The sequence below is a fragment of the Nannospalax galili genome, unplaced genomic scaffold (assembly GCF_000622305.1).
Source record: "Nannospalax galili isolate Female #2095 unplaced genomic scaffold, S.galili_v1.0 scaffold44, whole genome shotgun sequence".
Classification (NCBI taxonomy): domain Eukaryota; kingdom Metazoa; phylum Chordata; class Mammalia; order Rodentia; family Spalacidae; genus Nannospalax; species Nannospalax galili.
The window spans coordinates 1,853,248-1,868,990 of record NW_008355789.1 but is presented as its reverse complement, the minus strand read 5'-3'; the positions used below and the strand labels follow the sequence as shown (position 1 = coordinate 1,868,990).

The window sequence follows — 15,743 nt, the reverse complement described above, 5'->3', positions numbered from 1 at the left end:
GGAGAGATGGCTCAGCAGTTAAGAGCACCAACTGCTCTTACAGAGGACCCAGGTTCGATTCCCAGCACCTACATGGCGGCTATGAACCATCCTTAACTCCAGTTAAGGGGAAATCCGACACCCTCTTCTGTCCTCCACGGCATTGCACAACACAGGTGTACTCACATACATGCAGGCAATACACTCATACACATAAAATAAAAATAATAAATAAAATATAAAGAAAAAAGAAAAAACCTATAGGAAAGCACCAGTTGAAGGGCATTAGAAAAGCAGGTTGTATACAGCCCATTTTAACACTTCAGAGAAAAAATATTTAAAGTGGGTCTTAAAGTACACTGAGGGTGGGTGAGATGGCTCAGCAGGTAAAGGCACCTGCAGCTAAGCCTGACAACCTGAGTTTGATCCCTGGAATCCACAGGGGAAAGAACAGACTCCCAAAAGTGATCCTCTGACCATCACACACACACACACACATGCATGTGCACACACACAAAATTAATAAATGTTTTTAAAAATTAAGTACATTGACAAGGCAAGGACAGGCACGCAGGAACAGGAGAGGAAATGGCATGAGCACAGGCACGGTGGCAGCAGTATGCCACACATGTTCAGGGAAACTGAGTAGCCAGTTTATGCTGACACAGGTGAAGAAGAACAGCAGATCAAACATCAGAGGCTTGCAAGTGAAGTCAGGTTTATGCTATGCCAGAGAAATGACTATTCAAAACACAAGAGGAAGCCAATAAAGGCTTTAAAGTTATACAGTGATAGAATTATGTAAGATAGATTTCAGTAGATAGATATAGAGAGAGGAGAAAGGAAAAAAAATAAGACAGCAGCAGCATTACCAAGCAAATAGCCCTGAAGGGGGAGTGACTCTGGCAAAAATGAATGGGTACCAAACATGAGATCTGGGGGCCTAAGTGCCTAGATCACCATCTTCACAAAATAAGGGAGAAGGAAGGTAAGGTTCCTCAAGTCGGTACTTTAGGATGATATTTATATAGAGATATCCAAACACAAAGACATAGAATGCAATCTCTGAGAAGCAGACTTCATAGCCAACTGATGATAAAGAAGCCATGATGATCACAGACAGAAAACATCAACAAGAATAAACCGAATCAAGAGAGAGCATCAAAGCCAAGCATGTGATGCACGCCTTTAGTCCCAGCATTTGGGAGGCAGAGGCAGGTGGATCTCTGTGAGTTCAAGGCCAGCCTGGTTTACACAGTGAGTTTCAGGACAGCTGGGGCTACAGGGAGACCCTGTCTCAAAAAAAAAAAAAAAAAAGAGAGAGAGAGTGTGTCGGGAACTGGAGAGGAGGCTAGGCGGTCAAGCATACTAGCTACTTTTACAAAACACCTGGGTTCCCTTCCCAGCACCCACATGGTGCCAATTGTCTGAACCTTCAGTTCCAGGAGATCCAACACACTGCATGAACACATGTGGAGCCCCTACAAAGACAAAGACAAAACACTCATACACATAGAAATACATTTTTTTAATTTTTTTAATTAAAAAAATAATAAATAGTGCCGGGCATGGTGGCACACGCCTTTAATCCCGGCGGGAGACAGAGGCAGGCAGATCTCTGTGAGTTCAAGGCCAGCCTGGTCTACATAGTAAGTTCCAGGATAGCTGGGGCTACAGGGAGACCCCGTCTCAAAAAGACCAAAAATAATAATAATAATAATAATAATAAATTTTCAAAAAAGAGAGAACTTCAAGTTGGGCATGACACAATCCCATACTTTGCAGATTTAGGCAGGAGAATCATAAAGGGTTCAAGGTCAGTATGGCGTGCACAGCAGAACCTTGTCTGAAAAGAAAAAACAAAATAACAACTTAGCTAACATGGTACTCAAGGTGGACACTGAGAGCTTGTCCTATGAGATGAGTAACAAGGGGAGAATGTCCTCTCTTGTCACACCTCAATAATGTTAGAAGTGCTAGCCAAAGCAATTAGGCAAGGAAAAGATATAAAAAGCATTCAAGTAACTAGCTACCCAAGTGTGAGTGATACAGTCTTATATAGTAAACAGTAAAGATTCTGAGGGTGGAAGATTTGTACAATGAAAACTATAACACAAAGCACTGCCGAAAGAAAATTCAAAAGATAAAAGTGGAAACACCACATTTATGTTCATGGATTGGAAGACATAAGATGCTCACAACACCTAAAGCAATCCACAGATACTATGCAATCCCTATCAAAATTCCATGAGTTTTCTTGCAGAAATAGAAATGGGGGGGGGGACACCTAAAATTCATATGGAATCTTAAGGGACTCCAAACAGCCAAAACAATATTACGAAAGAAAAAAAAAAGCTGGAGTCCTCACACTTCCTAACTTAAAAGTACACTATAAAGCATCAAAATGTTGTATCACTGGCATAAAGACAGATACATAGACAAAGGGAACAGAAATGACTACTCAAGTATATGATCACATGATCTCCAATAGCAGGCCAAGAATATACAACAAGGAAAGAACAGTCCCTTCAATAAGTAGCATTACAAAAACTGGGTGTCGACACGCAACAGACTGCAAATAGATCTTTATCTAACATTACCCATAAAAATTAACTCAATCAGAAGAGCTCCTAGCCAGTCAGGACTACATAATGAAACCCTGTCTCACTAAACAAAACAAAAACTTTAACACAAAATAGATGGACTGCAGCTCAGTTGGTAGAGTGCTTTCCTAGTATGCATGAGGCCCTGGGTCCAATTCCTAGCATGGCATAAACTGGGCAAGGTGATCAAGACCTGTAATGCCAGTACTGGGGCAGAAGAGGCAGAAGGATCAGAAGCTCAAGGTCATCCTTGGCTACCTAGTGAATTCAAGGCCAGCCTGGGCTATATGATACCTTGTCTCTAAAAAGAAAAAAATTTAAAATGTATTAAAGACCTAAAAGTATAAAACTTCTAAAAGAAAACATAGAAGAAACACATGGCATTCTATCAGCAATATCTTGTTTTTAGTAAGCATGCATTGGATAAGGGATTAATATCCAAAAAACACAAAGTACTCCTACAATTCAATAACAACATTACCCACCTTAACAAGAGACAAAGAAAAAGACTTAACAGAGCAAAGGATATGAACAGACATATCATCAAAGAACGTATACAATGGTCAACAAGCATATGAAAAGATGCCCGATATTATTTATCATGGGGAAATATAAATCCAATGCAATGAGATATCATCTCATACCTGTCAGAAGGACCACTCACTCTTAAAAGAAACAACTAAGTGTGATGAGGTTTACAGAAAATGCACCCCCTTGCACTGTGGTAAGAGAACAAAATGGGGAATTTTGAGGACTGCCCATACTATAAAAAACAGTATGGATATTCCTCAAAAATTAAAAATGAAACTACCATGTCATCCAGCAATCTCATTACTGCGCAAATATTCAAAAGAATGGAAACCAGGACCTTGAAGAGACATTGTACATCCACATTCACTGTAGCACCGTTACCAACAGCCAACAAGAAGCAGCAACCTAAATGTCCAGCAAAGGACAAGTGGTAAAGAATATGGGCTATAGGGCCAAAGATGACTCAGCAAGTGAAGGTGCTTGTTGCTAAGCACTTAGTGGAAGGAGAGATCTGACTCCTGAAAGTTGTCCTCTGACCTCCATATGCCGTGTCGTGGCATGCGTGCGCGCACGTGCACACACACACAAACACACACACAGGTGTGTTTTAATTTATTACATAATAAATGTAATTAAAGAAAATGCGATATACACAGACATTCACTACAATATATACACAGACATTCACTACAATATTATCCAGCCTTAAAAGGAATTCATGTGCTAGAACATGGATGAAACTTAAAGATAATGTGTCAAGTGAGATAAGCTAATCATAGGAAGTCAAATACTACATGATTCTAATTTGTAACATGAAGTATCCAATGTAGTAAAATTCAGTAAACAGTAAAACAGTGATTGCCAAGGAATGGAGAGAAGGAAAAGAGATAACCAAAAGAAGGAAAAGTTGGAGATCTCTTGTACAATACTGTATGGTACTTTGAGTGGGGGCGGTCTTTTTGAGACAGGGTCTCCCTATAACCCCAGCTGGCCTCAAACTCACAGAGATTTGCCTGCCTGTGCCTCCGGAGTGCTGGGATTAAAGGTGTGGGCCGTCATGCCCAGCTTTTTTATTTTTTTAAGACAGAGTCTCACTATAAATCCCTGGCTGGCCTGAAACTCAGACCAGACTGGCCTTGAACTCACAAAAATCAGCCTACCTCTGCCCTCCTAGTGCTAGGTACAATGCTGAGCTGTATTGCACTATTCTTTTAAATATTTTATTTATTATTTTAGTTTTATGTGTATGAGTGTATTGCCTACATGTACGTAAGTGCATTCATGTTGTACAAGGCCTACAGAGGTCGAAGAGGGCCAGTGCTCTTAAACATTGAGCCAACTCTCCAGCCCCGGTGGAAGGCCAAATGTGAGAGGCAAATACGCCTAACATGCAGAACAGAAATGAGAAAATGCAGGAGACATACCAGCCACAGGCAGATGGCTGGCTGGAGATGTCCACTTCATTACTTCATATACCATTTGTCGTCCATCTGTGACAAAGGTCTCATTTATTATGTTGCCTAGGCTTGCCTCAAACTTAAAATCCTACCACCAAAGCACCCCCAAATTCTGGGATTATAAGCACAGGCCACCATACCTGGCAAAAAGTCTTATTGCAGGTCTTACTTTTTTTTTTTTTTTTTTTTTGTCTTTTGAGACGTGGTCTCCCTGTAACCTCAGGTGGCCTCAAATTCAAGAGATCAGCCTGCCTCTGCCTCCCAAGTGCTGGGATTAAAGGCATGTACCACTATGCCTGGCTGTAGGTCTTAGCTTTAACTGTATATCTGAGACTAGGCACATGTTTATTACTTGTGACACAGGAGGATCTCACCTCAAATAAGACACAGTCCCTACTTCATAACATCTATCCTAGGAATCTAGGCAGTGGAAAGACAGACTAACCCTTGCACAAATGCTATAATAAAGGGAATGCAGGTGGCCCTGGACTCCAATTCAAGTGTGTAGATGCACCATACAGGTGCTCCCTCCAGGAGCTCTCTCTGCTGCTGTCTCCACCCAGGTGTACAATGGGGTGTCACACGGCTGTCTGATTAGGGACTTTCAGGGAGACAGAAAACAAAGTACAAGAGACTGTTTCTTATATCAGGCAGTCAGTGCTCTTAATTGCTGAGCCATCTATCCAGCCTACCCTGACCCACACCTCATGCCAATTTTTAAAGACTTAAAACAACACCTTTTTATTCTTTGAGCTGGCTATAGTTTTAAAAGGACCCCCCCCCAAAAAAATGAGTAAGATGGCCGGGCATGGTGGTACACACCTGTAGTCCCAGCCCTTGGGAGGCAGAGGCAGACGGATCTCTGTGAGTTCAAGACTAGCCTGGTCTACATAGTGAGATCCAAGACAGCTGGGGCTACAGGGAGACCCTGAAAACCAAAAAAAAAAAAAAAAAAAAATGAGTAAGACAGCCAGGTGTGGTGGTGCATGCCTTTAATCCCAGCACTTGGGAGGCAGAGGCAGGCGGATCTTTTCGAGTTCGACGCCAGCCTGGTCTACATAGTGAGGTCCAGGACAGCTGAGGCTACAGGGAGACCCTGTCTCAAAAAGACAAAAAATAAATAAAAATAAAAATAAGACAAAAGAACGAAAAAAAAAGAAGGAAGAAAAAAATGGTATCTACCAACTAACAAACAGGTAAACAAAATGTGGCTTTGGAATGTTATTTGGAATGTTATTCAGCCACAAAAGATAAAGTATGGGGCTAGAGAGATGGCTCATGGTTAAAAAGCACTGGCTCTTCTTTCAGAGGACCCAGGTCTGGTTCCCATCACCAACATGGTGGCTAACAACTATCCATAACTCCACTTCCAGGAGATCTGGCATCCTAATCTGGCTTCCATGGGCATTGCACACATGGGCACACACATATATGAAGGCAAAACACTCATACACATAAAATAAAAATAAATAATAAAGTACTCACACATGCTACAACATGGATAAATCTTGAAAATGTTACATTAAAGACACCATACAAAACACCACATACCGTGAGGACGGAGAAATGGCTCAGCAGTTAAGATCACTGCTTTTGCAGAGGACCTGGGTTCAGTTCCTAGCACTCACAGGTGGCTAAAAACCATCTGTTACTCCAGTTCCAAGGGATCTGACACCCTCTTCTTCTGACCTCCTCAGGCATTGCACAACACAGATGCTCTTACACACATGTAGGCAACACACTCAGAAACATAAAATTAAAATAATAAATAATTTTTAAAGGACCACATGTTGTATAGCTCCATTAACATGAAATATGCATAAAGGAGTTAGTGAGATGGCTCAGTAGTTAAGAGCACTGGCTGCTCTTTCAGAAAATCTGGGTTCAGTTCCCAGCACCCACATGGTGGCAAACAACCATCCAAAGTTCCAAAGTTCGAGGGATCAGACACCCTCTTCTGGCTTTCACGGGCATTGCACACACATGATACACTGACGTATATAAACTAAAGCACTCATACACATGAAATAAAAATAAATTAAAAATAAATATTCATAATAGGAAAAATCCATAGAGACAGAAAGTAGGTCAATGGTTTCCAGCAGACTGGGGAAAAGGAGAACTGGGATGACTCTAAATGTACAATACTTCTTTGGGGGATGATCCCAGCACTCGGGAGGCAGAGGCAGGTGGATCTCTGTGAGTTCAAAGCCAGCCTGGTCTACATAGTGAGTTCCAGGCCAGCTGGGGCTACAGGGAGACCCTGTCTCAAAAAATACCAAAACAACAACAAAAACAAAAAACAAACAAACAAAAAACTACACAAGGGAACCAAATGCAGTAACAGGGTGTAGCACATCAAAATATTAACTTAGGGGGTGGGAATACATGTGAATTTGAATCCAAAATTTAAACAGTAAACTTTTCTTCCTTCCAAAAGCCACCAGTAGTAATTTAATAATTACCAATATTAGTTCAAAAAGAATCTCCTCTGCTCCCCAAAATGTTAGTTAAGAAGTGTATTCTAACAAGCCTGATGTAGACTCAAAATCAGTCCAACAATCTATGAATCAACACTTATCAGACTCTAACCAAATAAAATATCAACTCGGAAAAAAAAAAATTAAGTCAGTAGATAGTCCCCCTCGCCACCACCCAGACCCCAGAAATTCTATCACTGGAAAACAAAGCAAGTTCCAGACTTCTGAGACCTCCTCAGTATATCCTATAATATCTTAATTATGCACATAATCTCCCTTAGTGTTTGTAATTTTTTTGTATGTTTTCATTTTTAGAAATAGAGTCTCCGGCTAGAGAGACGGCTCAGCAGTTTAAAAGCATGTTCTATTCTTACAGAGGACCTGAGTTCAAATTCCAACACTCACATCAGACAGTTCGCAACTGCCTTTAACAGCAACTCCAGAGGGATCTGACACCTCTGGCCTTTGTGGGCACCTGCACTCACATTCAATACCCACATACAGACATATACATATACATAATTTTAAAATAAATAAGTAAATAAAGAAATAAAAGAGTCTCGTGTAGCCCAGGTTGGCCATGAACATACTATGTACCTGAGGGTGACCTTAAATGTCTGATCCACTTGCATCCACCTCCCAAGTCTAGGATTATACCCAGTTACTGTCTATAAGTTTTAAGGTTAAACAACATGCATATAGCAAGTCATCAAATATTTGCCAAATATAACACCTACTGGGGCAGGGTGCAAAAGGATGGCAAGTTTGAGGCCATTTAGGTTATACAGGAAGATATTCTTTCAAAAAAAATAAAGACCCTGTAAGATGGCTTAGTGGGTGAGGGCACTTGCCACCAAGCCTGATGACCTGAGTTCAATCCCCAGAATCCACATGGTTGTAGCCTGTGAGTATATACTAAGCCCATTCTGTTTACTACAGCTGGGTACATTTTATAGTATGTGAATTGAATCTCAAGAAACATAATTGTACTGTACAGGAACTGATGTGTGAGATTTCAAAACTTGACAATACGGTGCTGTACTGTCTTCTGGAGTTTTTTGTTTTTCTGCTGCTGTCCAGTTTTTATTGATTAGAGAGTTCATTTGTGTTCTGTAATTCTAAGTAAATATATCTTATTTTTACTTTATTTTTTGAATATTTTATTCTTATTTCGTCAATATTTATTTATTTTGTGTGTGTATGTATATGTGTGGGCACACCCATGCCATCACATGTGTGTGTGTGTGGGGGGGAGGTCGAGGACACTAATCTAGAATATTTTTCATTATTTCAACTAGAAACACCAACCCCATTAAATGTTACTATTTCTACCTCTGCTTTTCCTAGGTGATGCACATCTGGTTGTTAAACATTTAAAAATTCCTAAAAGAGAGCTGGGCCTGGTGGTGCACACCTTTAATCCCAGCACTTGGGAGGCAGAGATAGGCAGATCTCTGTGAGTTCAAGCCCAACCTGATCTACAAAGAGAGTTCTGGGCCAGGGGGGGCTAAAGGGAAACCCCTGCTAAAAAAAAAAAAAAAAAAAAAAAAAAAAATCCTTGCCAATATCTTGCCAGTTTTCAACCTACTACTTTAAATTATTTTAAATGTTTATTACTTTGATATTATAAAAAGATGTCAAATTGTTTTTAAAAATTTTATTTATTATTTTTATTTTATGTGTATGCGTATATTGCCTGCATGTAGGTAAGTGTACCCATGTTGTGCAATGCCCTCGGACAAAAGAAGAGGCTGTTGGATCCCCTGGAACTGGAGTTACTGACGGTTGTTAGCGGCCATGCGGGTGCTGGGATTCGAACCCAGGTCTCCTGCAAGAACAGTCAGTGTTCTTAACTGCTGCTGAGCCATCTCTCCAGCCCTTCAAATTATTTTTTCAATTCCAGGATGGGGATGTAGCTCAGGTGCTACAGTGGTTCCTAGATGAACAAAACCCTAGGCTCAATCCCCAGCACTGCAAAAACCAGACATGGTGACATATGCCTGGAATCCCAGTGCTTAGGAGAGAGAAGCAAAAGGATCAGAAGTTCAAAGTCATGCCATGAAACCTTGTCTCAAAAGTCAGGTGTGGTGGCTCACACCTTTAATCCCAGGCAGATCCCTGTGAGATCAATGCCAGTTGAGTTCAGGCCAGCTAGGGATACAGGGAGAAACTGTCTCAAACAAACAAACAAACAAACAAACAAACAAACAAACACATGGTGAGATAAAGAAGAAGCCAAGTTGGAAAAATGTCAAATCAAGTTTTTAAAAGAGAGTGTAGGAGGGGCTGGAGAGATGGCTCAGTGGTTAAGACCACTGGCTACTCTTGCAGAGAACCTTGACTCAGTTCCCAGCAACCACACTGCTAACAACCATCCATAACTCCAATCCCAGAAAATCCAACGCCCTCTTCTGGCCTCCTCAGGCGTTGCACATGGTAAAACATACACATAAAATAAAAATAAAAATAAAATTTTAAGGGGACTGGAGAGATGGCTCAGTGGTTCAGAACGCTGGCTGCTCTTGCAGAGGACCCGGGTCTGAGTCCCAGCACCCATATGGTGACTAACAACTGTCCATAACTCCAGTTCCAGGGGATCTGATGTCCCCTTACAACCTCTCAAGAACAATACATGACACGGGTGCACTCATACACATGCAGGCATATACATAAAATAAAAATAATAAAATATATTAAAAATATATTTTAGAAGAGACTAGAGGACAGCGAGGAGCAGGAAGCAGCAGCCTCCTTCCTTGCTCCTTTCCTATTTACTTCCTCATGCCTCACACCCAACTTCTTAATGAGCTCACCAATAAGGACTTCCTTAGCCCGCTTGAGACAAAGTAAGCACAGTTGTAGATAAGGTTAGCACCTTACCTTTTCCAAAATGAACTTGTTTAAATATGGCATGTAGCCCTGATTGGAGACAGGCCCCTCATCATCGTCCCTGAAGTGTTCTTCAAGGGCAACAGGGTCATGTGGAACCTTCAGCACTGTGCACAGGTTATGGGAAAGGACCTAAAAGGAAAAAAAGAGTAATTTAAAGACATGTACTCATTAGCACATGACACCTTAACTCTGTGAACACAACATACTGCTAACTGCCCTGAGTGGGGAAAGATGGAGAATAAACAAGCAAATACAGGTATGGCTCGCCAACACCCTACTAGTTACCTATGGATCTCTTTCATTCCTGCCACAGTTTTGCTTCACTTCACATATATTACATATTATGAGCCAGGTTCATGCAAGGTCTATGGACATTCTTTGTAGCCTTTATTAGCTGGTCCACATTAGAAGAAAAAAAAAAAGTATCAGGGACCAGAAAATATTCTCAAACTTGTCCCCATATCAAGCAGGCTTCGTCAATTAGAGCTTGTTTGGAGAAGAACCTGGTACTTGGCAGCTGCTGCAAAGCATTATGGATAAAGTGACTGACCTGGGCAAGCCATCATTTCTCTGGACTGGAGTTTTCCCATTTAATCAATAAAAAGGATCAGGGGGCTAGAAAGATAGCTCAGCAATTCAGAGCATTGGCTGCTCTTGCAGAGGACCCAGGTTTGAATCCCACATGGCAGCTAACAACCATTCGTTAACTCCAGTTCCTGGAGACTCCAGCACTCTCTTCTAACCTCCATGGGCACTACATGACATGGGTCCACTTACATACATATTTTTAAAATTTAAAGTACCAGATTAATACATGAATATATCAAACATTAATTACTAATCTTTAAGTGTCCAAATACCTCTACATTTCTATAATTTTAGGCTAAGTTGTATCAGGATAAAAGAACATAAGATAGCCAGGCATGAAGTATCTATCATCCCAGCAGTTGGAGAGGGTGAGACAGAAGACTATGAATTTGGAGACAGCCTGGGCAACACAGCAAGTGTCAGGACAGACTAGGCTATACCTTTGACTCAAAAACAAAAAAATCACAGATTTACAAAGAGAAAGAAGGCTAGAGGCTAGAGTTGTACCTCAGTGGTAGTGTTTGCCTACTGTGCAGAGATCCTGGGTCTGATCTTCATTGAGAGAAGAGAAGAGGGGTCTGGGGAGTTGGGGGGAACTATCACAATCCAGAGCACAAAACACAAAGGCCTACTACTGGCTTGCAATAACCTAAATGCATACTTCAGCATCCAGATGGAAAAACAGCAAATTGGGTTGTCTTAGCACTAATAAAAACATAAAACTGGCCGGGCGTGGTAGCACACGCCTTTAATCCCAGCACTCAGGAGGCAGAGGCAGGTGGATCTCTGTGAGTTCAAGGCCAGCCTGGTCCACATAGTGAGTTCCAGGACAGCTGGGGCTACAGGGATACCCTGTCTCAACAAAAGACCCCCCCCCAAAAAAAAAAGACCATGAAACTGAAACTTCAGTCCCTTCCATTCCATTTGTACATTCCGAACAGGTCAAATTACAAAGGTAAGGCCATACTCTCTTTAAGAGAATCTTCCTAGGTGTCAAGTCCTGGCTGAACATATTCCCGATCTTTCTCAATCTTTCTCGCTAGCAAACCTGTAACTATTTAAGGAGCCACATTCGTCTAAATAAACATCTCCAATTTCATTAAGGAAGTAATTTTTTCTGTATACACCTTACTTCGGTAAGGATTTTTTTCAGGTTAAAATGTTTACTCTGTAAAAAGGACATTTGCATGCCTTCTCTCTACACTGGTTTTGTGTCTCAGAGCTTCAGCTAAGTGGAGATCCTTCTCTTGCACGCTTTACTGGTTTTAGGGAAGTCAAGGAAAGGAAGTAAATTCACCAATGGTTACAAACACAGCAATGAAGGCTGTTACCAGCCTCTACAAAGCAGGCTGTATTCTTCGCACAACACTTGCCAGCAGTCCCCTAGAAGGAACAGGGTGAAGATTTTATACACCATAGTCAGTAGAATCTTAAGTATATTTTTGCTCTATGTACCTAATGTGCCCTATACAGGAATTACCCCAAAGAGGTTTTGTAAGGACCAATTTCAAGATTGTAAAGTGCTTAAAAACTATAGAAAAAAAAAAATGTATCAAAGGCTCAAAGGCCATCCAAATGTCACAATCATTTGGGACTGTATCACATAAAAATTCCTAACCACGGTGTTTCCATAAATCATTAATACTGCAGAAAAGCTGGGCATAGGGACACATACCTTTAATCCCAGCAGAGGCAGAGGCAGGTAGATCTCTGAGTTCAAGGCCAGCCTGGTCTACATAGCAAGTTCCAGGCCAGCCAGAACTATATAGTGAGACCTAGCCTCAAAAAAGTAAAGGAGCTAGAGAGATGGCTTAGCAGTTAGAAGCACTGTCTGCTCTTGCACAGGAACTAGGTTCAATTCGCAGCTCCCACATGGTGGCTAACAACTGTCCATAACTCCAGTTCCAGGGAAATCCCATGCCCTCTTCTGACCTCTGTGGGCACTGCATGACACAGGCACACTTACACACATGCAGGCAATACACTCATTACACATAAAATAAAAATAATAAATATTTAAAAATAAATAAATAAATAAATAAATGAATAATCATGAGGAAACTCACAATGTGCTGATATGAAAAGATCTCCAAGATGAAACACATCTTTTAGAAGGTCTCCAGGCAGTGCTTCTGGAGCCAGCCACGGACATGTAGCTCACCACAAGTCTGCCTCTTCCTGCTCCTTCTTCAGACCTCACTTCTGACTGTGCTTTTCATAATGCTTTGAACTGCCCCAGCGTTTCAGGTTTCTTTACTTTTTCTCTAAAGCTCCCTTCCCCTCTCCACCATGCGGCCACTAGTCTGCCATGTGTCTGACCTCCGTGCCTGCTCTAAATGGGCATGGCTTTATGTTTTTATTTTCCTTCTCCTGCTTAGGGCAGCTATTCAGACTTACAGCTTCCCTGCCCTGAGGATTTCTCTTTAAATACCCATAAACTGTCCTAAAGCTTTAAAAAAAAAAAAAGATACCTAACATTACATACAGTATTCAAATATTAAGAGCTTTTGCTGCTCTTCCAGAGAACCCAAACTCTGTTCCCAGTATCCACATCTGATACTTCACAACTGCCTGTAACTTCAGTTCCAGGGGATACAAAATCTTCTGGTCTCCTCAGGCGTGCGCGCACACACACACACGCGCACACACACACACACACACACACAAAGTAAATATAAATCTTAAGAAAAATGTTCAAGGTCATCATTGGCTACATGGCAAGTTCCAATCCGGCCCAGGATATGCATTAGTCCCCCCGTAGGGGCTCCAGCCTAGGATACATGAGCCCCTACTGGGGGGATTAACATATGCTACAATGACTGCACAAAGGAAGATACATGTAGCTTAGGGACTTCAAGATAAACAAGGAGGTGGGGAGATGGCTCAGTGGAAAAGGACTTGCCATACAAGCAAGTGTGGGGACCAAACTTCAGACCCCCAGAGCTCATGTAAAAGTTGAGCAGGGATGACAGCCACCTGTGATCCCAGCACTCAGGAGGAGATAGGCTGGCTAGCTAAACTAGCTGGAATTGGTTAAGTTCTGAGTTCAGAGTAGAGAGCAATTAAAGAAGGAACCCAACATCAACTTTGGGCCTCCACATGTACATGTACCCATGCGTACACGTGTGCGTACACACACACACACACACACACGCACAGGAAACATGAAAAAACTTTTAAAAGGCAGTCTGGGGATTTAGCTTAGCTGGCAGTGTGCCTGCCTTGCTACACAAGGCCCTGGGTTCAATGCCCACCATGGCATAAGCCAGGCATGGTGATATAGGCTTATAATCCCCCTCAGCTACCAAAGCCAACCTGGGAAAATGAGACCCTCAAATAAATAAATAAATAAATAAATAAATAAATAAATAAATAGAAAAAAGATAAGGATGCCTTTTAAATTTTAAATTACATTTATTTATTTGTGTGTGGAGGGATACATGTCACAGTACTCAAAACCCATGAGGGTCAATTTTCTACTCCTACCATGTGGGTCAGGGGATCCAACTTAGGCTGTCATGCCTGGAAGCAAGCATCTTTACTTGCTACCACGCCTTTAATCCCAGCACTTGGCAGGCAGATGCAAATGGGTCTTTATGAGTTCAAGCCCAGATTGGTCTACATATTGAGGTCCAGGCCAACTGGACAGGAAGCCCCTGTCTCAAAAAGAGAAAAAAATAAATAGGGGCTGGAGAGATGGCTCAGTGGTTACAAACACTGTTCTTACAGAAGACCCGGGTTCGAATCCCGGCACCCACACGGCAGCTAACAACTGTCCATAACTCCAATTCCAGGGGATCCGACGGCCTCTTCTGTCCTCCGCAGCCAGTGCATGACACGGGTGCACTTACCTACATGCAGGCAATACACACATACACATAAAATAAAAATAATAAAATATTTAAAAATAAATAATTTTCTAAGGTTAGTGAGCAGAACTGAGATCAGAACTCAGGTTTCATAATCCCTCATCCACATTACACTGTCGAGTAATAAGCAACATGATGTTTTCAGTTCTCTTAAAGAGTGAGTGGTGGCACATGCCTTTAATCCCAACATTTGGGAGGCAGAGGCAGGCAGATCATTGTGAGTTCAAGGCCAGCCTGGTCTACATAGTGAGTTCAGGTCAGCTTGGACTACAGGGAGACCCTGTCTCAAAAAGACAAAAAAAAAAAAAAGAGTGCTATTTCAAGTCAGGCATGGTGGTGCATGCCTTTAATCCCAGCACTTGGGAGGCAGAGTCAGATGGACCTCTGTGAGAGTGAGATGAGGACAGCCTGGTCTACTTAGCAAGTTCCAGGCCACCTAGGGCTACAGGGAGATCCGGTCTCTAGAGGAAAAAAAAAAAAAAAAGGAATGCTATCTCAGTCAGGTGTGGTGGCACAAGCCTTTAATCCCAGCACTGGGGAGGCCAGTCTGGTCTATGTATAGTGAGTTCTAGGCCAGCTGGGGCTACAGAGAGACTGTCTCAAAAAGACTTACCTCACCTTGTGGGTGGTCCTCCCTTGGAGCCCGTCCCACTCTCAGAAGTTTTTTTTCACTTTTCCTAATAAATCTATATTTGCTCTATTTAAATAAAGCAAGAAAATGGTATTTTTATGTGGAGGTACCTAGTTTGACCCAGTAATCCCAAAGATTCATCTGAACTCTAGACTTCCGCATTGGGTAGTTAAAAGTAAATACAGGGATGGTTAAATTTAGTGTTTTGTTTTGTTTTGTTTTGTTTTAATTTTAAAAACACCACTTCAACACACTGCAAGGAAACAGCATATTATAGTACAAAGACCATGGAACAGATCCGAACCCCAGGCCTGGTATGGCTGGCTTAGTATCAGTGTCCTCGATGTAAAATGAGGGGCTGAACTTGACTCTAAACTTAGGAAGGAAAACCCCAGCCTTTAACTGTCGAATTCATTTCATGAATTCAGCCAAAAGCTATATTTTAGGTCAGCTTTGTTATATTTTTTTTTTTAATTCACTGTACAGTAAGGCTTAGAAAAGGTAGTCTTCTGCTGGTCGTGGTAACGTACACCATTAGCCCCAGCACTTGGGGGCAGGGTTAAGTAGATCTCTGTGAGTTTGAGGCCAGTTTGGTCTACATAGTAGGTTCCAGGCCAGCCAGGGTTACATAGTGAGACCCTGTCTCAAAAAAATAAAAGGTTGGGGCTGGAGAGATGGCTCAGCGGTTAAGAGCACTGACTGCTCCTGCAGAG

At 41.8% G+C, this 15,743-nt stretch overlaps 1 protein-coding gene across 2 annotated transcripts in view; it reads right to left on the bottom strand.

Moving 5' to 3' along the window:
* Nucleotides 1-15,743, bottom strand: part of Swap70 (switching B cell complex subunit SWAP70) — a 79,282-nt gene that overhangs the window by 43,674 nt on the left and 19,865 nt on the right. For both annotated transcript variants that reach the window (XM_008853456.3, XM_029556297.1), the window contains exon 2: nt 9,931-10,071. In XM_008853456.3, the coding sequence (XP_008851678.1) occupies nt 9,931-10,071 (141 nt within the window). The remainder of the gene's footprint in view (nt 1-9,930; nt 10,072-15,743) is intronic.